Below are 20,798 nucleotides of genomic sequence, written 5' to 3'. Positions count from 1 at the left end.
ACTTGATATATAAACTGAATTATCATAATCGATAAACATGTTTTTCGTAATATCATCGGTAATGAAGATTCCTCTGCCATCACAGTACTTTGATAGGTGGCGTCATCCGTGGCAATACGCTCAAACTGTTAGGCAAACCGGTTACTGAAGATGGCGCTAAATATCTTGTGACCCTTTAAACTTTTAAAGAATTTCAACATTAATACAAACAATTTTAACCGGTAGCAATTGTTAATTTGTAATACATATTTAAGAAACATAAACACTTTCGTTATCATCACGAAATTCTCGTGCGTATCAGAATGAAAATAAATGCGTAGCAAGAAACTAACCTCAGCTGTAGACCGTGAGCTTCATGGAACCGCATTTTAAGGGCTCGTGTGAATTAAGAGATATTGTATGATACATTAGTCTCAATATATATCATTAATACGAATGGTATAATAGGGCAAAATTCGACATATTCTTTATAACGTAAGTTCTATGCATGTTTTAAATGTTTTACTTTTGAGCATGTATCGTAGAATATGTAAAAGTGCGGTTATGTTTATCAATGAATTTCATGTGACATGAAATATTCTTTTGTCATGATTTATTATAATTTTGTAGCATGTCGTGGTTTCTAAATACAATGCGAACAGCTATCAATGTATGGACTCCTCAAATAATGCCAGTGCGCTTCCGCTTTCATGCGGACAAAGTAGCTCGAGGTCAGCTTAAACGTCGTTACGGTTACCAAGACCCTATCGATATGAGAGGACTTTTACCTCGTGAAAGCGATCAAAGAATTATACAGTTACCTTTGTACAGGCCGAAGGATGTTTGGAATCAGAAGAGAGCATTGTTTGGTCAAAACGATTATATAGATATTTTAGGATCGGGTGATCTTCACCCAACCAAAATTTTATATAATGTACCGTATTGGTTGAGAGGTGTACAAGGAAACGAATACCGAGTATTATTAAGAAAACAAAAAATGTGGAAGAGAGGAATATTCCCTATCATCAGACCAACAAAGTGGAGAGACATAAAGAAGCGAATATATTACCTATATCAATTCTTAAATAGAAAAACTAAAACTAATCGTAGTAGAGAATAAGGTGTGTTTGAATAGCTAGTAACATATGAAATATTATTGTGAAACAAAGTAACTTCAATGTATTGATTTGATGCAGTTCATATTGCAGGGAATTATAAAAATAATAAACATTAACAAAATACAAAATAATGAATTACTTTATTGACTAGTAGTCAATAATTGGGTATGAAACGGTGAAACATTATGGATAATTTTTCATTCAAATACTTATCATCAATGTTTATTGTAAAAATGTGAATGATTGCTCGCGCGTATGTACACAAGTAGTCAAACATAAAATGGTGACAGCCAAGAAACAGATATATTTCTAGTGAAGATTATGTATATCTTGTAAGTACAATTAGAGGACAATTCTAAAAAAAGATTATGCAGTTCTAATGACACATATGTATATATGTACAAAGGAGTTGCGAGTATTGTCCGTTTTCATAAAAAAGTAACATTAAATCTTATCGTTGTAAAGCTCTACAAGTAGCTCATTGAAACGGCTGCAAAAATTGTGTTTGCTAAGTTACGCGATGGCTGTAGATTACGGTCAAATGCAAGCTAATAATTTCTTCCAGTGCTATAAACGGATGTAATCTCTTCATGTACGTTCCGGGATATCTGTTATATATTCTTCATTCTTTAAAATCATAATACCACCCGAGATAAATATTGAGTGTTTTTAGGCAATGTAATCGCGAACTCTTAGTCACGATGAACATTTTTCAATTCATTTAATATATGTACATAAAGTAATGGCAGTCACGCTTGACGTGATAAAATTCTGTTTTAACCAATGTTTATCACTTTATACTTGATCGGAAGCAACGAATTCACAAATGATTTTGTAAGAAAAATAATAGTGTGGTCTCGTAGTGTTTACTAGAATCTAAACTTCTAAGGCTATGTCTTTCGTTGGGGTAGACTTGCAATTGATATGGTTTCCCAGACTTCACGAGTGCATCGATCAATTGACTTGTATGAAAAAAGTGCACATTCTCGTCGATGAGTCCATGAATGATCAATAATCGATTCTCCTCGTCGGGGAATTTATCCACGTAAGTTAGGATTGAACTAGTCATGTAACCATGAGGATTATTTTGTGGCAAATCCATGTAACGTTCAGTATATCCGGTATCATAAAAGTTCCAAGATGTAACCGGAGCACCAGCGATAGCCAACTGAAAATTTACATTCGAATATATACAATAATGTACAGTGTTCATTTAAATTGTTTCCAAAAGAAAAAAAAACCAAGAAAAGCGTACCTTGAACACTCCAGGGTATTGTATTAAGCCCATAAGGCTCAAATATCCTCCGTAAGACCAGCCATGAAGAGCTATGCGGTTTAGATCAATGTAACCAGTTGTTTCCGCCAACCACTTCAGTACTTCAACTTGATCACTTAATTCGACTGTTCCCAATCTGTGTTGCAAATGACTCTCAAACACTAAACCCCTGTGATGGGAACCGCGGTTATCAATCAATACCACGCAATAACCTTGAGCAGCTAACATATGCATCCTCAAATGTCTCATTCCCTATAAAAATAAACACCAATAAATCAGCATGCATGAAGAATACAACACTTAATTTCCTTGTTTCCTAATACTCACCTTGAATGTATTTGATACTAATTGTACTTCGGGGCCACCGTAAACGTTCAGTATCGTAGGATATTTTACGCCTTGTTGAAAGCTATGTGGTTTAAAGATCATAGAATAGATTATGTCGCCGGATGATATTTTATGCGTATAAATCTCCGGAGTGAATAATTCCGATTCGGGAGACGATGGTTCTAGCAAATATCCAACGGGGGTTAAACAGATGCTATCCACTGTCCAATCTTTTTGCGTTATTTTGAATACCTGCAGAATCGAATTAACAGCAGAATTATCTTAAATTTCGTTGTTATAAGTAGATCAATCATACCTGACAGGTGGGTAGAGTCTTGATGGAGCTATACACGGCCACTAGCATTGTGCATTCCTTATTAAAATATATGCTGTTGTAACTGTAACCCGGCGTTGTGAGTAGCTTTACCTCCAACGGTCGATTCAAGGATACAGCGTAAACATGCTGCTCCAGTGGACCGTCGCGCAACCCACGAAAATAAACAATGCAGTTGGCTTCGTCTACCCACAATTTCTTGCCTAGCACCTCCCAATCTCCCTGGGTTAAAGCAACTTTAGACGTAACTCGTGGTTGCAAGAAGATACTAACTATACTATCTAACGGTTCCTCCACTTCATTGTTTATGCCTTCCAGCAAAGAAAAACAGATGAATACATTATTATTAATAAAACATTGTTACATCAGACGAGAGTTTAATCACGAGTATTTCACCTGATATTTTAGACGTAATGAGATACAGATGCCGGAAGTTAGATTCCTCGCTACCCCAGAGGAATTTCACTTCCGTTGGATTGTCGGATGGCAAGAAATAAAGAAGATCATTAAGATTGATCCAAGTCGGACTCTGTTCAGAGTATATCACCTGAACACTCGCCGTCGGTGGTGTGAAGTGATTTTCCCAATTATATACATTCGGGGGTGGTTCACAAAAATTATCTATCGATAATAAAACCAACTCGAGCCTTTGCTGTTTCCTATCCAACAGCTGCACCCAGACGCTATATTTGTACATGACATTACAGAAATGATTAGGTCCGACGAGTATGGGAAAAACAAGATATTTTTCACTTACTATTGCGCGTCAGGAGTCCATCCTACTCTGACCATGTACTCCATCCAGGGGAACATAATATGCAACGAATGTTGGAGTTCCAGGATATCAATGTTGACTATTTGTAACGTTTCCGTTAATCGGAATTGCACCATTTTCAGATTACTCTTCGCGTTGCATGTGCCGGCTCTGGGAAATCTGAACTCGTCTATCTCTTCGGAGTTTGACGGAGAAGGGAAACAAAAAATTTTGACATCGCTTTCATCGACTTCCTCGTAGACTATTCTATAAATGCCGTCGTTGGACTTCGGCTGCCACCAGTAACCGACGTACCTACGTAAACGCAAGCGGTGTACACGAATGAAATACGTGTTCTGCCACATTATTGCTAGACTAAGTCTAATTATTACACGCACCTAGCAAATTCTTCTTGCATTACATAAGACGGAGTGCCTGCTGTAAGAGGGTCGTCCGTTAAATTTCTACCACCTTTTCTGGCATGAGTCAATCTTAACGAAGATCCCGTGATACTATGGGATAAATACAGATCTCCTGAACAAGTATATGCAATTAACGCATTGTTCCATGGGCAGATTTGTGGACACAGTTTTGCACGGGATGTAGATGCACGAATCTCAGATGGAAAAAGAGGCCCAGCCTAACAAGGAAAAGACCTTGCGTTACTCCTGTTCCAATCGCAAACTTCTAACTTTACAAATGAAAAATAATGGATACCACAAATCCTGTGTCTATACATTGGTAAAGGCTGCTAGCAGCTGGAAAAACTAGCTTCCCGCTATCCGGATGTAGTTCATAGCTGGTAATGCCGCACGTAACTAATCTCTTCCTCTCCCATAATAGCTGTTCTTCTCTCGATAGTATTTTAGTGCTCGATACGCTGCAATGAAATAAGAACGGTTCCACCAAACCATAACAAGGCCACCCTGACTTTCTCAAAGAAGAATTACATTACGTTTGAAAATTTGCTTCTATAACAGGTTGCCAGTGAAGTAAGTAACCGTTAGGCAGATCGAAAGGGAAAATGTCCACAGACAACAACGTAGTTTCCCATCTGTTGCTAAGGCTGCCAAGAAAATATATTCTAGTCCTAAAGGAAGAACTTCATATTAATTACAACAATACACTGCATTCCACGCGTGTACAACAAAGATTTCATGAATAGCTCGGCACATAAAGGGGATCAGGTAGCGCATAGATTGAGGTTAGGTGAAATGTTCAAGAATATCTCTTACCGTCCATCGGGTAAGGATCGAAACGTTATAGATCCGGGCACAGAAACGGCCGATATCCCGGACAATTTTCTGCGTAGATCGCTAACGACACCTCTCAGTTCTGACCAAGTTTTTCGTGTTACCGAAGTGACAGACGGGGTCCGGTCGCCCCCTTCGTTGCACGTCTCCATACTTTCTCCGATCTCGTAAAATCATTCGTTAACAGGGCAACAGCTCTGGCACGATCATGTCAGACGTTTACCTAAAAGCAATGCACAGCGTTCGTAAACCCCCGCGAAATCTGCTGTACAGCGACCGCGCGTACAACTTATTTTTAGGTTATGCCTGCGAACGGTTCTCACTTTCACCTTCTCCCCGGACTGTCAGCCTCTCCCTTCTCTCATCGGGCCGCGACATTAATTTCGCGGATTCGCGAGCCCGACTCTCCCGGATCGGTTCTCGGCGTGCGGCCTGCCAAAACTGCTCGGTAACCTGTCGCAAACCTGGCCAGCGTGACAACTCCGCCTCTTGGCAGTGCTCGAAAGTCGACTGTCTACTCCTATTGTCGTGGAAGGGTGACACGTGCGGCCGGACGCATTATGTCGCTCACCGTGCGTCGGTCTACGCACCGAACTTTCCCTTTCCGTTCGTCCTCCATCGCGGCGAACGTTCCAACTTGACAGAAATTCCTGGCGAAAATAACCGAGCGAATCTGCGTGTCTCGTTTTCCGCGGTGCTTCCCGGCCGTCGCTCTTTTTCCATGCTCCCAAAAATCCTCCCATTTCGGCGAGTCCTCCGCGGCAGGGGTTCTCAATTGGGAACCGGTGAAAAGTCGCTACCCCTCCGCGATTCGGAAAAGAATGGAAACCGTCGGCGGCGGCGGTCGTATCTTTCGTTTCGCTCACTTTTCGTTTCCTCCTCGTTCACCGGGGAAGCCGATCCGTACGTTTTCCGAGAATTTCGAAGGAATTCCGAGGGAATTTCGCGAAGAAATACGCGCAGGAACATCGACCGCCTCGAGATTCGTCCTGTGTAAGCTTTTATTGGTCACGTGCGATCAGGTGGTAAATATTTAATAGTATATTCCGCCAGGAGGCTCGCTCCACTTTGCACTCGTGAATAATTTCTTTTTATCATCGCAGTTTCTTATTCGTCCACGAGAAGCGTGGCAAATGTGTAACGACGCTTTTCGCGAATGGGTTCCCTCCGTTTCAGGGTTTGTACGGTTTATCGGTGCACGCGTCGTTGGATTAATCGAAGAATTATCAATTCTGCGGTTTCCAATCAGTTCCGATGAACGAATAGACTTTACTTACCTGTTTCCTGCGGAAACAGCGATTCCAATGGAAGCGGGAGCACCGACAAATGACGGGCGGAACGTATCCGCGATGACATTCGCGGAACATCGCAGCGACTGTCACGATCATCTTTTCCAACGACGTTCTTTACAGTAGGTTATCAATTACCGGATCGAACGCGGAGAAATCTATCCTCTCGTGGATCCTCCGCGCGAGAGTTGCCGCACGTTTGATTCTCGTTTATTGCAGACCCCGAGGAGACATGGTTGGTCAGCTGAGAGTACCGCCGCGTCTCGTCGCGCGTTTGCGCCGCGTCGAGGACGTGCCAAAGTTTGACCTTTTTACCGCGAAAAGAATCAGGAAGAACTGGTCGGTAAGAATATTCATTACTCTATGCACCGACCGCGACACGTCGATTACGCAGATAAGAAACGTAGGAACAAAAGCGATCGCCGGTCGTCTTCGCCAGATATCGTTCGTTTCTACTCGCCGGTCTTTCGATACGAGCTCCGAACCGCGCTAAACTACGCTGCAGCAAGAAACTCTAATTCCCCTGAATAATTCCCTCTCTACTTTATTCTCGAGTCAACAGCTCCAAGTCTCAGAATACTTACCTCTGTCGATAACGGTCGCATCGCGGGCCCGAGGCTACGTCAATTAAACGTGTCACCGCAATGCTATACAATGTGTCCCATACTCACGAAACGCATCCTTCCCGATAGACAATGATCACGAGCTAAGTTCAGCCCAGAAAATCGTCCAAGGAAGATCCTCGGTAACGGGGACTCGTTGAAAGACAAGAGTAGAGTTTTCCCGTGTGTTCACCCCAGATACAAGCTTCCCTTCTTTACTCTCTAAACAAGGACACGAGTAGCCGGAGGTATTCCACGGCTAGCTCGTTTGAAGTGGCACACAATGCCTCGTCGCAGAACTTAGCGGACCCTCTGCGTGCCTCCTATTAGCGAAGTTTGGGGACACGCGAGAGGAGGCTAAGAAAAGGAAACTCGGCGACGCAACGCGTGCGGTTTCGATCGGGACGAGTCCGAGCGCGACAGAGAAAGCAGGAAAACAGGGAAACAAGGGAACAAGGGAACGAGGAAACGAGGCGCGGTAGGCTCGGCTCGTGTGTCGGGCTGTAGGGACACACGGTGGCGGCACTCCCCGTTCCGAGGGGCGCAGGAGGATCAGCCTGAGCGTACGGAATCAACTAGGTGGCCACGTGATCGATACCGCGTAAGCACAAGGCCATTGGATGAAGGACGAGGGGTGAGCCGGACTTTCGGCGACGAGTTGTATCCGTACGGCCGCGGTCGCGTTAAGGGCGTCTCCGAGTTCCGGGATCTACCGGCGATGCTTTAGAATGATGATGACTTCGTCCCTTCACAGCGGACACTCCTAATTGAGTCGTAGCAGAAGCACGTAGCAATCGGTTCGATGCCTTTCTCTAATCGATCGTAAAAAGTAGACTGTCGAAAGAAGGGAAGTTTCTCACCGAGGAAGAAACGGGTGAATCCTTGAATAACTAAAGAGAATACTACTCGTTCCATTAAGATTTCGAGAAATCAGCTAACGTTAGCGTCTGAGCGACTCGATTAATCGCGAGCAAGTAACCTAGCTGCTCGAACTATAGATCAACGCGTAATTTCCTTTTTCCGGTGTCCAATATAAATCGACCGGACGACGGGTGATATTAATCCCTTAGCTGCTGTCGGCGCTTGAAAAGTTTGCCTTCGGTGTACCGCTCAATTCAGTGTTTCGATGGTTTGAACACGCTCTCTTAGAAATACGCGCTGACGCAACATTCTAGCCGAAGGGTTAAAGTTCTCCGATTCCTCCTCCGCGCGGGCAAACAATCTCCCTGTCCAGCCACGCGTCCGTAAAAGCTGGTTCTTTATTTTTGTCGTTTCTCCGTGAAATCGATACCGCAGACCTGCTGCCCGGGCAGCTGGCAGCTTTTCCATAAACCTTTAATCGCGAGAAGGTCTCGGATTAATTGGTCCCCGGTGTATTCCGGCGAACGCGAGTCAATCGGGGTAAGAGCACCCGTTACGAGCGCGACGTACACCCGGCGGAGGCGGTATCGCGCCCAACTTTATTTTTAAATCATTCGGCAGGCCGCCTGCGGGAGGAACCGCAAAGTTCGACCACTCGCATAACGAAAATTGAAGGTTACCGATCTGCTGCTAAAGTAGTCTCCATAGAAAACGATTTTCATTGCAGAATTAATCATTTCGTGCAAGGCAATTCCGTTTCTCTGTCTCTCTAACGTTAGAATCGAAACGTGAAGCGTCGATTGTCACTGGAAAAACCTCATAATATCCCCATAATGGAGACAACAGTGTAACCAGCGTATGCTTAGCTCTATACCTTGCAATTTTTGTCCGAACCATTTTTTTCTATCACTCATACTTTTGAGGTTATCGAGTTTTATTCAGAAAACGGCCGTCTGGCCGCACTGTGCGCTCGTCTGTTTCGTTTCTTCCCATTCCCCTTGGATCCATGCGGCCGTGGCCCCTTAAGAGTTCCCGCGGCGGACAAGCGGCGCTGGTTGCCTGCATTCTGGCGCCGAACTCGCGCGTCCCCGGCGTTTCTTCAGCCTTTTCTTTCGGGAATCGATGCTTTCCTGTGATTTCTTTCTTGATAATGGAGTCGCTCAGAAGGCAATGCGTTTAAACGTAGAAAAGGAAAATTGAGAAAATTCGTGTTTTGGCTTCCGAAATGATTAACAACGTATTCAGAAGCTAGAAAAAGTAGGGCTTTCTCAACTAGGAAAGATACTCGCGAGTAAATTCTTGAATTAGAAAGAACATTGTTTATTTGATTAGAATGCACATATTGGCTTCTGAGCGACTCAACTGAAGGTAGGCAATTGAAGGGACACAGATGAAATATTGGAGAACCATTCGGTTAAAGCGTTATTTATTCGTTTCATGGGAGAATCGGTTGGAATACAAATCCAAAGAATCAGGAAAACAGAGGGAAACAGAAGATGTACAGATGCACGAAATTATACTAACTCATAAAGTACCTTCGACGATTACGTTGGTTCATTTCGTCGAAATCTTTTCTTAGGGTTGTTTGTTTGCTGGGATGCTAGAGAATCTTCCGAGTCCCATGGCGCCCCCACCTTGTTTCCGCGAGAACGAGCGCGAGAAATGGAACGAGCTGGAAGGGGAATCAAGCCTGGAAGTCCTAATTCCTTTTCCTCCCAATTAATTTCCCGCTCCGCGTGGCAAACGAGTCCTCGAGGCCGTCGACGTTCGCTTTTCTTCTTTCTCCGAGTTTTCACGGTTTAAAGTCGAGCGTCCGTTCGAGGGGAAAACTATCGCGAGCGTTCGACAGCATTTTTTCCGAGCGGATACTCTGTCGAGAGCGACGGTGAGATCAACATCTTAGAGAGTCGCTCTCGACGTAACGTCTAATTGCAAGGATCGATCTCGAGAGCAACTCGCGTCGATTACGTTGTGGAATGGACATCCAGCTCAACCCTTAGCGTACTAAATTCCAAATGGAACGTATTACGAAATAAAGTTACAATAGAGTTCCCTCGATACGTGAATAGAAACCGTAAGAGTTAACGCTTTGCTCTCGAGAGGTTTTCAATAGAGATAATCATTTCGCAATGAGATACGCATTACGTTCTTCGCAACTAACGAGTTGCATTAACCCTTTGCGGAATTCTTTGAAAGGTAGAAAACCTTCAACGGATGAAGCTAAATTATATATTGATTGCTTAAATAATAAAAAACAGGAACTACATACTAATCTCTCGCTATCCGAGTAATTAAATCATTTGCCTGCGACTTAGTTTTTCAAATATGAACGTTTCATCTCGCCGAAATGTCGACATTCGTCCGCGAAGGGTTAACCAGTTAACTGTGTTTGACGAGTATACACGTCATCGTAAAGCTTGACATGACACTAGTTCTTTACCGATGAATTCTATATTTTTTCACATAAACATGTAATTCTTCTTTATTTCGCTGTGATCTTTCATTGAAATATACTCTACGCGCACTCGTCTTGCGCTCGACGAGTACACGCACCATTTTTCGATTTTATTGCGCGCAGAACGAGAGGTTTTCCCAACTAAATTCCACAGTTAACTGGTTAAAACACATAAACGAAGAACCGAAGTTATTCGATTCCCCGATTAGCTCGTAACGGCGTAGCAACGCGTGGAATCGCGGGCGAACGGGCCGGCCCCGACAAGATGGCGTCCCCGGCGCACAAACGCGGAAAGAATAACAGCGTCTCGCGCGACGGCAGTCAGCCACGGCCCGAGGACATCAAAGATTCAAGCTCCGTATCTCTTTACCGGGTCGCTCGTCCTTTACGCTGGGCGCACTCGAGCGGAGTGTCTCTCGGCCTTTCTTTCCTCTTTCTCGAGCCCGTCGTCTCGACTACGGCGAAACGAGTGAACTATTTATCAGCAGTCTGAAACGAGTTACTGCGAATGTGCATTTCGCCGTGGAAACGGATGGCAAACGACGACCACTGCAGCCGCTGTCCCGTCACGATTCGCCTATCCGCCCCCTAAATGTTTGAAAAATAAACGCCGCCTCCCACGCGCGACAAACCGTTCCCGGCCACCGCAGGGAAACGATCGAACGCGGAATTAAATCGTAAACTAGTTCCGATCGGTTAGACTTTTAACGAGTCCCGTGGAAATCCGCCGGTCGACTGGATAGAATCTTAAATCCCCTCCGTTTCTTCTAAATCGGAAAGCCCTTCTTCTTTGTAACTTCCGAATACGTTGCACAGTAACTTCAGAAGCCAAACATTAACCCTTCGCACTCCAGAAGTTTTCCACCGGAAATATTCAATATTTTCTAATGAGATGCAGACGACATTTTCTTAGATTGAATTAAGAAATCTCACATGCATCGAGGAAGAGAACTATTTTCTTTCAATATCTCGTACATCGATGCATTATACAAAGTTTGATATTAAACATCAAAGTTTACAGTTTCGCCGTGTCGAATCATTTGGTGACTTAGAGGCGCCTCTGGAGTGCAAAGGGTTAATTTCCTCAATTTTTCTCGTCTCGACTTAACTAGTTTCTCTCACTCTATTTAGTTCAGCTTGAAAATTGTGTAAAGACATTGCTCCTAGAACGAAAGGCGATAGGTCAAATCGCGCAGTTGTAGCTATCAACGAAATCTGCAAATGCGAAATAAACGATCACTGCAACGATCAACGTTTCCCGTACGAAGGTGAACTAATCGAATAGAAAATCGGACAGAAGATAACCGATCAGCGATTAACCATTTATCACTCGTTACCCGAATAAAATTTTACGTCCGACGTCGGTCGCATGAAAACGGCCTTATCGTCCCGGCATTCTCGCGCGCGACGCTTTATTACTCCGTATCTCTGCGTTCCTCCCGTCGTCCGTCGGCCGTCGACGCCGGGAACCACGTGGGGCCAGAGGGAGAGCGCAGGCAAACCGCCACGGGCCTCCGTGGCTTTCGCTAGTTGAAATGCGAGCCGAGCAACCGGTGTACTTTACTCGCTCAACTTTTTTCCCCCGGCTTCCGCCGCGCTTCCCGGCCCAGCCCGCCGCGGAGAAGAGCTTGTCCAACTCGCTACATAATGCAGCCGGTTATATTGAATACTTCGCGGCCGGCAAAGTGATAAAGGAATCCACGGAAAGCTCCCCGGACCGACGTTCACGGAATATTAGGTGGCCGTGTGTCGCTCCCCGGGACTCGCCCCGAAATTACGGGCGTTCCTTAAATGAATATCGCGCCTCCCTCGTTTCCCCGACGATCCCTCGGACGTGTATTCATTTTTTCCTGCCGCGCGCTGTTTGACGTGCAAACGGATCGATGCTCGCGACGTGCTGTCCACGGACGATACATTTTCGCTTCTTCGACGGGCAAACGCGGCGGGGGACGTGGTGCACGGTTTGACGAACGACGAGAATCGGTAGAACGAGGAAGGTGAACGCGTTAAGCGCCGTGTCAGTTAACACATTGCGTACCGGCTAATTTTTAGAAAACTGAGTTGTGCGGATAGCAATTTTCACTGAGGACAACTTATATCACTATACATAGAAAAACTCAGATATCATATTGTTATGTAATATATTTTAAATAGATAATCAATTCGAATTTTAAATTTTTTCAATGCTGTGGTAATTAGCGAAGTTGCATAGCTAAGTGTCTTTATATAAAAACGAGATTTCTCGTTACCGGTACGCAATGTGTTAATGACGCTTCTCAGTTACTTGGAAACAATCGTATCGTGCAAGATAACCGATGGTTAACCCTTCGCGGTCCGAAGTGCTCTTGGTTTCTCACTTTGAGGTTCACGTCGACGTTAGTTCATTCGATTACAGCTTAATATGACGCTCTATTTATTTATTCAAGAATATTTTGGAGTTAAAATGTTACCTTTAAATGGTACAATTGTGATGCTACAAATATAGAAAAAATTGTTAAAAGGTAGAGATTGCAGTAAAATAGAATGTAGAGTCTGACTCGAGATAGGACTGCTAAGGGTTAATAACGTAAGTTGATAATAGCGCGCTGCAAGGATTGCAACGGCGAATAATTAATAATTGCATTTCTTTGCTACAACGGAATAACTCTACGGAGGAACAGCCAAGATCTTCGTAGCGCTTAACGCATTAAGAACCGAAGATCAATGCAATTCGACTTCGTCTCGAAACAGGACGCTCCTCTTTCGTCGCGGTTGTGCGTCGAACACGTCGCGAGCGACTCGCGATGAAACGGCGCGGAATCTGCGGCGAATGGCTCGCGACTGGCAGTAAAACTGCGATAAATCGCGCGAAAGGGGGTGGCCAGCCACCCTTATGAATCGCTCCACTTCCCCTTAAGCTAATACCGGCCCGCGAACGGAGGCTACTTACGGTCACCGGTTCGCTTAAGTAATGCAATTTTATGCCCAAGCTAAGGCACGGACAGGCCAAGATAAAAATACCCCGCAACGATCGACCGATCGAACTTTTTATTTCGGACAATTCAGAGGAACCTCCGAGCCGGCCTGCTGCATCTTTGGACGCCGTTCTCGCCACTTATCCTCCCGGCGAACACGTTCCCCGCGTAATTGCTTCTTATTTTTCTTCCTGAACCGTTCGGGTGGCAAGCGTTCTCCGTTGCGCTGTCTAAAAGTGCCAGCTTATCGGTTCGTAGAATCAAACTCCGTTTATCCGTCCTAATTATTCTCGAAATAGAGAAGCGTCGCTTCAGTTTCCGAGCTGAAGCTTCTGTGGAAAACCCGTGGCACTCGAACGGTTAACACCTAGCCGATGGAGATCTCCCACTTTTCCTAACCAATGCCTTTTTATTCGCTTCTTTCGTTATTTAGCAAGCTTCTCTACATAAACAATAGAAGCCAGAGTTTTTAACCCTGTGCACTCGAGAGGTGACTCTCAGTCACCACTAAATTTGACACAGTAAAACTATAAAATCTATATGTAACGTTTAACTTTGTACAATGACCCGATATATGAAATATTCGAACAAAATAGCTGTGTTCCTCAATGTACTTGTGATTCCCTGTGAGTTAGTGTCAAAGAACATCGTCTTCGTCTTGTCGAAAAATGTTAAATATTTCTAGCGAGAAACTCCCTAGCAAAGGGTTAAAATCCGCTGAATTTTCAATACTTATATCATTTAATCAATCGTATGATATTAAGAAACCTGCTCATTTCCTTCGATTCACTTCCCTCCAATTATCACGAATGAAGGAGTTTGTTACGTCCGTTGTTTACGTGCAAGTTTGCTCACTTACGCAAAATCGAAAGCGAGGCGAGACCTCCGCCCTTAGCGTGTTGCCGCGCGGAGAAACGTAATGGAATCTTCACTTACCTTGACGCCGGTAATCCACGGCGCGTACAAGTTCGCAGCGAAGTTTCCCCCGTCGTGGATCCGCTTTTCCCGCCGCGCGCGCGGGCGGTAAATAAATAAGAAAAGGGAGAAATACGTTTAGCAGCGATCGTGGGTTCGCGTGACCGCGTTCCGTGACGCGCGCCTTTTCCTCCGACGCACGGAGGAACGCCGGAAGTTGGGATCGCGAGGAGGCACGAGGGAAACGGAGGGTTCGCCGTCCGAGGGAACGTTTCCACCCCTTGTCCTTTGCGTTCTCCACGCGCGCCCACCTCTTCCTCCTTTTTTCCTTTCTTCGGCCGCATCGCTGACCTCCATGCTTTATTTATAGCTTTCGGCACGCCGCGCACGAAACGCTGCCCGCCCCTCGCGCGTCAATTACGCTTAACGGGACAACGAGGAACTTTTCCTCCGTTTCCGATTACCTTCGCTCGCGAGGCCGCTTGTCGGGCACGTTGGAACAACCCTTCTGCGACCCGTGAATCCGTTCCGATGCAATCTTGGTAATTACCTCGTCAACTGCACTCGTTGACAGTAGATTTACGGAGCCCACGATTTCACGGGTATTGAATGTTCTAACCCTCTGCACTCGTGAGGTGACTCAATGGTCGTTTGATTGAATGTAAGATTATCAAATTGAAAATTCAACATGAAAGGATGAATAAGGTACCGGCGCATGAAGCAGAAATAAAACAATTCTGAATTTATGCAAGACTATGTAAGTTCCAAATAATACGGTTAACCCTTTGAACTCTGTAGGCTCCAATATTGCACCGGTTATATTAAATATTTTAATGAATCTTAAAGAAACTACCCTGAAATTCTTCGATTTTTCGCACATCCAAATTTTGTACCAAGGAAAATAACAGATCGAGGAAATGTTATAGCATTCCTCATTTTCGCCAGGAATATTATAAAAAGTAGTTAGCTGATAGATTACAAAACAACCTGGAGTGCTAAGGGTTAATATATAAATAACAATTCACTGGATCAAAGATTCAGATATAAATTCAATTTCACTGAATCAAAGATTCACCCGTGTCTTCGTTCCTTACATCAGAAATCACTTTCTCCTATAACTCCCGAATATATAGTACAAAAATTTCAGTAGCCGAAACGTTCTCTCAATTCGTCTAGACTTAACCGCATCGACTCCAGATCGACTTGTTTCAAAGGAAATCACCAAGAGTCACGATACTCCGTCAGAAAATAATGTACGTTTATACTGGAAAATGTCGTCGAGTGCAAAGGGTTAAATATTATTCGGTAGCAGTTGCTCTGGTTTCGAAGCTAGAATTTTCGCGATCTACTCGCGACCGGCAGTCTAATATATCCATTTCCCAGCGCCGGCTCCCGTGTCGCGCGCGAAAGCCCCATGTCCCGTCCGAGGGGTGAGAGCGCGCGATACACCATCGAAAGGGAGGGCGCGTGCAAATGTCTCTCGCAATCCCCCGGCTCGCATCTTCGGGGTGAAAATATGGTGGGCCGTCTTCTCCGAGTATCGCGTCGCTGCGATATTACCCGATGGAGCGGGATATAAAAGGGGGAGGATATAAATGCCCTGAGCGAACTTATGCTATCGAATTACGGGGCATCGTTTCGCCGTCGCGGTGTCCTTTAGGCCGCGTTCATACTTGTTAACCCATTAGCTGCCAAGCCTATATTGTATGAAGCTATTCCCATTGCCATTTATGTTTTGAGTGGTATTGTTTACCGAAGTTCTGTTATTTCTTGGTGAAAGCACATGTATTATCGCACATAATCATTTACACGCGTAAAATCAAAGACGAGTGTACTGGTCGTTGGCAATGGGAAGGCAACGGGACTCGAAATTTGCTGATTCAGAAGCGTGTATGTAACATATTGAAAGTAGGACGAGTATACTCGTCTTGGCAGCGAATGGGTTAAGATAGTTCAGACATTATCTCGTAACGATTCGAGTCGATTTTCATTGGTGAAATTACGCGAATATGCATTGTGATTCTCTAATTTTGAAAATCTAAATTCTGCGAGCTATAGGAACGAATATGTAGTCTTCTAGGAGCGATGGAACAATGTGTAGAATAAATATTTGCGAATTTGGCGTTAACGTAGCTTGCTCCGACGTGTTAGACGCTCTTTCGCTGTAACGCTTCGGCTGGTAATCGAATTCTGACGTTGTTCTGTGGATCTCACCCCTTGTCCTGACTTCTTCCGAAACTCAACTCGACGAAGCTACTTCATCGTTAATGATTCATTAGGAAAAGGAAGTTGACCGCCTGAGTGGCACGAGACTTCGCTTTCTATTCACGGTTTCTATTCCGTTTTCACGCAAACAAATCGAAACAGCGCGATTCTATTTCTAAGCAGTCAATAACAAGTGTAACTAATTAGCAAGACGAATAAGTAAACTTCATTTGATTCTAACCGATAGGCTGCTTTTAGTACACCGAACGCTTGCCACTCGAACGGTTAATTCCTCCGTCTCCGCTTGTTCCAGAGGTAAACGATCGATAACACGAAACTAATATTTAACACTATTCCCACCGCGACCAGTCAAACGACTGTATTTAAAATTTCGATTAGAATTTCCTATAGACAACGCAATTGAATCGCCTCTATACTTCACGACTTTTCCTAGAATATGTATAAAACATTTTTCAATATTCACACCTTTTCTTATTATTTATTATCTTCATTCTATATTAGAAAATATAAGTTGCGCGGTGGGAATAGTGTTAATCCAAATTCAAGAAAAGTAAACGCCGTTAGCCCGAACTCGGAAAATTCTCTAAAGTGTTTCCCAAAGTCTCCAGAGGAAACGGTAAAATTTGACTGCCGGCAGTTCGATTATTAGAGGCTACCCGACGCGCACGGCGTTGCGCCTCGAGGAGAACCGAGGGGCAGCTTTCGGAAAGCTCCAGCCGAAGAGGAACTTACGGCAGACGTTCGTTCCGTGCGGCACACGGGAGGAAAATCAATTCCCCCCGTAAGAGCGCGGCTGCGGCGGTCGGACACACGCCACGGGATACTTCCTAATATTTCTCGAGGCGGGATCGGGGAAACGATACGACGAAATTTCCGGGCTGGCTTTTTTCCCAGGGCGGCCGCAATTTACCCGACAGGGGCGTACATAACGCGTGCCCTTGGGGGGGTCCCGATATCGATTTCCTTTCTTCCCTTCTCTCCGTCTCTGTCCGTTCAGCCGCAGACGGATCAACCGCGGAACCCCCGAACGCCGCCGGGCTAAACGCTCCGCGTAGCGTCTCCCTATCTCGAGTCGTTTCTATTTAGACGGGAAATCTGGTTTCCCGAGCGTAGATCGGGGACAGATTCTACGCGGAAGGAAGACGGGGCTCGGGTTGCGACACAAGACAGACTGCTTTACAGATTCGAATGCATATAATAACGGTGGTAAGAATAATAAATTAAAATTCTGGTTATCGCTAGGGGCGAGAAGAACGAGGGTGGTACCGAGGAATCGTTGCGGAACGATACGAGTGTTCGGCGATCGAGAAACCCGCTAATTTCCGGTTCCGGGTTCCTTGGGAGAGGTCCGGCATCCTTCCTCTTTCTCCTCTTTCTCCTTTGATCGAGCTCCTTCGTCCAGAAGAGGTTCATCCGCTGCTCCCTCTTCGGTCCTCGCAATCCACGCCGAACGCGATAATATCGCAGGTTTCCGGTTTCCCGGGCCGAGCTTCCATTGGCGAATCACGGAAAAGGAGGCGCACCCTTGACCTCCGCCGGCGGCTGGCTTGTTCCTAGGCGCGCGGCTCTCGACGCGACTAGAGGCTGGACTAGAATTAGAAATCTCGCGAGTGCGTCTCGACGAACTGCGAATTTTTCTAGAAACGTTCGCTCCGTTTTGCTCGGGGACTCCCTGTTTCTCGTCGCGGTGCTCGGGGAACGATAGAAAAAGGAGATCGCGTGGAACTGTCTATGTTCTCGCTGTTAGACGCTTCTACTCGCTGCTAAATGCACAAAATCCGCAGTCTACTGGTAACGCTGCTTACACGTAGGTACATTAACGGTAACGATAGTGACGAGACACTTACAATATGTACAGACTTTGTACTCCGTGGAACATGGAGGAAAGAACGCTGATCGCGCGCGGGCTCAACCGGAGGAATCTTCGACGCGTTGACGCGCTGATCGCCGAATCGGTTGACAGCAATTGCAATGAGACACGTGGATCAAGTGGCGAGCGTTTTTCGTTATACTGCCTGTGTATCGGCTCGTAGAATCGAATTAACACGTTGAACGCCGGCTAAATTTCAGCTACTAAGAACGCGAGCGTCGGTGATTATATCGATACACTTTTAAACATCGATCAAACCAAAATTTCTAACTCACGGAAGAGAATAAGGAATTTGACTTTGTGAATTTTACTTTGGATTTGTGTTATACATATCTGAAATGTTACACGAACGTAGGATTAGCAATTAAACGATAGACTAAAAATCGGCCGGCGATCAATGCGTTATCATCTATCTTCCTTCGGACTGTTGATTTTCATTTCTATTATCTTGGAAATGGAAGAAACGTTCGCACGAATTTTTATTATGAATGTCCATCCGTTATATTAGGATTACAAACAAAAGAATATAATTGTATTCCGATGAAACGAAATCTCGACTGCTTTCGCCGTCCATCGCCGATCTCAAAGCGATCGCCAACGTGTCAAGGATCGCTCAGCGTTAACACGTTGAATGCTATGGGGGTCACCGGTGACTCAAATCGAATTACTACAGTTCACTGAATTAAACCGTGATTATTCGAAAACATTTCAATATTATAAATAACGATAACCAATGTGGTGACATTCAGCTAGACGAACCTGCAATAGTAACAATGAAATTCAATCAAATGATTTACTATCATATTCTTTTCGTTTCAAGTATTTTATACTATGAAATCGCGCGGCATTCAACGTGTTAAACGCTGTTCTCGATTTTTCGTTGAAAGACACCAGCGACGGTCACCTGATACCTGAGGTAATGCTCGATTAATCGCCGAACGCTACACGTAACAAAATACGCCCGCCGCGGCCGGGAATTCGTCGAGGAAATGTCTTCTTCCGATCGTTCGCCTGGTCCTCGTTCCTCCTTGCAAAACGATTTCCTCCCTCCAAGATTCGGCGTACCATGGCGAACAATCGAAAACACAGGCGCACGCCAGAATTGCCCTTCAGCTGTCGTTCGTTGGGCCACGCGTCGCCGATTCACGAACGATTCCTCGTCGGCGTTCCTCTTCGGGACGATCGGTTCTCGAGGAGGACAGCGAGCGGCCGAAGTTCGTCCGAGCGAACTTTCGTGGTTGCCGATCGATATCTCGGAACGTAGGTCGGCGTTGCTACTTCGGCTCGCCGTTGCTCGAACTAGGCCAGATCGCAGTCGATCGACGGGCAGGAAAAATTGGGCGTGCCCGGTCTCGCACGACGATGCACGTATCGAGATAATCGCCTCATTATACGCAATTCAGAAGCTCTGCAATCCATTCCGCGGAAACTCGTGACGCGATAGCGCAGACTTTGCACTCGGATACTGGATTGATCGCTAGAATCTCGCGGTAATGCGACCTCCGAGAGTGTATCTAGGTTTATTATATCTAATAATCGGGCTGCGGGTTTCTCGTGGGAAACTAGAAAGTGCAGACTTGCGAGGAAGGAACGGAGAACTGTAATATCCGAACTTTAGAGCTGTTTATGGTGTTTCTTTAGAGAAGGATCTACCGCATGAAGAGTTTGTATCTCTATTAACCAGTTAAGTGTGGGATTTAGTTTGAAAAATCTCTCATATATATTCGTTAAATGCAGGCCGAATGCAGTTAAAATATATCCTCACGAAAAGCTAAAGCGAAACGAAGAAGCGTTACATGTTTGTCTCGAAAAATAAATAATCCATCGTTGAGAAAGTTAGCACCATTAATAGTACACTCGTCAAACACAGTTAACCGGTTAAGATCTGCAGTTTAATATTTAACACTTTGACTGCCACGTTACTCGAGCTTCGGTGACACTGTTGTTTTGAACTTGAACGTTAATTTTGACGCATCGAACGAAATGAATTATCGGATGTACGATATAAGAAAGATAACCGTTACGAAGAATCTTGACTCCTTACTCTTCTTACTCTGCTTTGTTAACCCTTAGCACTCCAGGCTGTTTTGTAATCTATCAGCAACTGCAACTAGTTTTTATAGTACCCCTAGCAAAAATGAAAAATGCTATATCTCTTCGATCTTTTATTTTCCTCCTTAGCGCAAAATTTGGATGTGTGGAAAATCGAAGAATCTTAGGGTAGTTTCTTTAACCCCTTGACCTACAATATCGTGTCAGACTCGTGACGAAAATTTTAACCGAATTTAAAAGATCTAAGTCTTATTCATTTTCTAAAATATAAATTACATATTACTTTTCTGTTATCAATCAGTAACGTTCGGATTAATTATATACATAGAAATAGCACTGAATATGTGTCTTTTCCTAATTAATTATTAACAATAAAGTAGCTGTATTGATTATGGTTCAGAAGTAAATCATAGAGCAATGGGTTAAGATTCATTAAAATATGTAATATTATAATTGCTGCAATATTGGAGCCTACAGAGTTCAAAGGGTTAACACTAGAACTAGTCAAAACAGTTTCGATTTGTTTCTTCAAT

The 20,798-nt window shown here is 44.6% G+C and overlaps 4 protein-coding genes across 18 annotated transcripts in view; 2 read left to right on the top strand and 2 right to left on the bottom strand.

Moving 5' to 3' along the window:
* Nucleotides 1–131: 131 nt before the first annotated feature.
* mRpL51 (mitochondrial ribosomal protein L51) lies at nucleotides 132–2,260 on the top strand. Of its 3 annotated transcripts, none has more exons than XM_031976167.2 (3): nucleotides 132–474; nucleotides 610–1,100; nucleotides 1,188–2,260. In XM_031976167.2, exon 2 carries the CDS (start codon nucleotides 611–613, stop codon nucleotides 1,097–1,099), a length of 489 nt encoding a protein of 162 aa, XP_031832027.1. In that variant the 5' UTR covers nucleotides 132–474; nucleotide 610; the 3' UTR covers nucleotide 1,100; nucleotides 1,188–2,260. The 3 variants fall into 3 exon arrangements, with proteins under 3 accessions (XP_031832027.1, XP_031832026.1, XP_031832024.1); XM_031976166.2 differs by having other exon boundaries at nucleotides 1,176–2,260; XM_031976164.2 differs by having other exon boundaries at nucleotides 610–2,260.
* Nucleotides 617–6,060, bottom strand: LOC116426751 (dipeptidyl peptidase 9). 3 transcript variants are annotated; one of them, XM_031976159.2, is made up of 11 exons: nucleotides 5,328–6,060; nucleotides 5,024–5,264; nucleotides 4,744–4,878; nucleotides 4,506–4,668; nucleotides 4,187–4,428; nucleotides 3,792–4,103; nucleotides 3,431–3,717; nucleotides 3,017–3,345; nucleotides 2,701–2,952; nucleotides 2,353–2,625; nucleotides 617–2,265 (listed from the first exon to the last, which is right to left on the bottom strand). In XM_031976159.2, exons 2-11 carry the CDS (start codon nucleotides 5,191–5,193, stop codon nucleotides 1,918–1,920), a joined length of 2,511 nt encoding a protein of 836 aa, XP_031832019.2. In that variant the 5' UTR covers nucleotides 5,194–5,264; nucleotides 5,328–6,060; the 3' UTR covers nucleotides 617–1,917. The 3 variants fall into 3 exon arrangements, with proteins under 3 accessions (XP_031832019.2, XP_031832020.2, XP_031832018.2); XM_031976160.2 differs by having other exon boundaries at nucleotides 5,371–6,060; XM_031976158.2 differs by having other exon boundaries at nucleotides 5,365–6,059.
* Nucleotides 6,061–6,233: 173 nt separating this feature from the next.
* The window catches only part of LOC143175014 (uncharacterized), a 78,116-nt gene continuing 63,551 nt past the window's right edge, over nucleotides 6,234–20,798 (top strand). The window contains exons 1-2 of the mRNA XM_076371641.1: nucleotides 6,234–6,452; nucleotides 6,550–6,673. Of these exons, the coding sequence (XP_076227756.1) occupies nucleotides 6,346–6,452; nucleotides 6,550–6,673 (231 nt within the window). The 5' untranslated portion in view covers nucleotides 6,234–6,345. The remainder of the gene's footprint in view (nucleotides 6,453–6,549; nucleotides 6,674–20,798) is intronic.
* The window catches only part of LOC116426755 (RNA-binding protein Musashi homolog 2), a 188,148-nt gene continuing 184,865 nt past the window's right edge, over nucleotides 17,516–20,798 (bottom strand). For all 11 annotated transcript variants that reach the window (XR_012999535.1, XR_012999537.1, XM_076371461.1 and 8 more), the window contains one exon: nucleotides 17,516–20,798. This exon is cut by the window's right edge. The gene's annotated coding sequence lies outside the window, so the exon portion shown is untranslated.

The sequence above is a fragment of the Nomia melanderi genome, chromosome 1 (assembly GCF_051020985.1).
Source record: "Nomia melanderi isolate GNS246 chromosome 1, iyNomMela1, whole genome shotgun sequence".
NCBI classification, from domain to species: Eukaryota; Metazoa; Arthropoda; class Insecta; order Hymenoptera; family Halictidae; genus Nomia; species Nomia melanderi.
Note: the sequence above shows the minus strand (reverse complement) of the source record. Positions and strands in the feature narration are given on the sequence as shown.

Excerpts from the sequence above, each read along its gene's own strand:
- LOC116426751 (XM_031976159.2), bottom strand. The coding sequence starts at position 5,193 with ATGGAGACGTGCAACGAAGGGGGCGACCGGACCCCGTCTGTCACTTCG. Across the intron at positions 4,669-4,743 it reads ATAGAAGCAAATTTTCAAAC|CGTATCGAGCACTAAAATAC; the intron begins GTAATGTAATTC and ends ATTTCATTGCAG. Across the intron at positions 2,626-2,700 it reads TAGTATCAAATACATTCAAG|GGAATGAGACATTTGAGGAT; the intron begins GTGAGTATTAGG and ends TTATTTTTATAG.
- mRpL51 (XM_031976167.2), top strand. The coding sequence starts at position 611 with ATGTCGTGGTTTCTAAATACAATGCGAACAGCTATCAATGTATGGACT.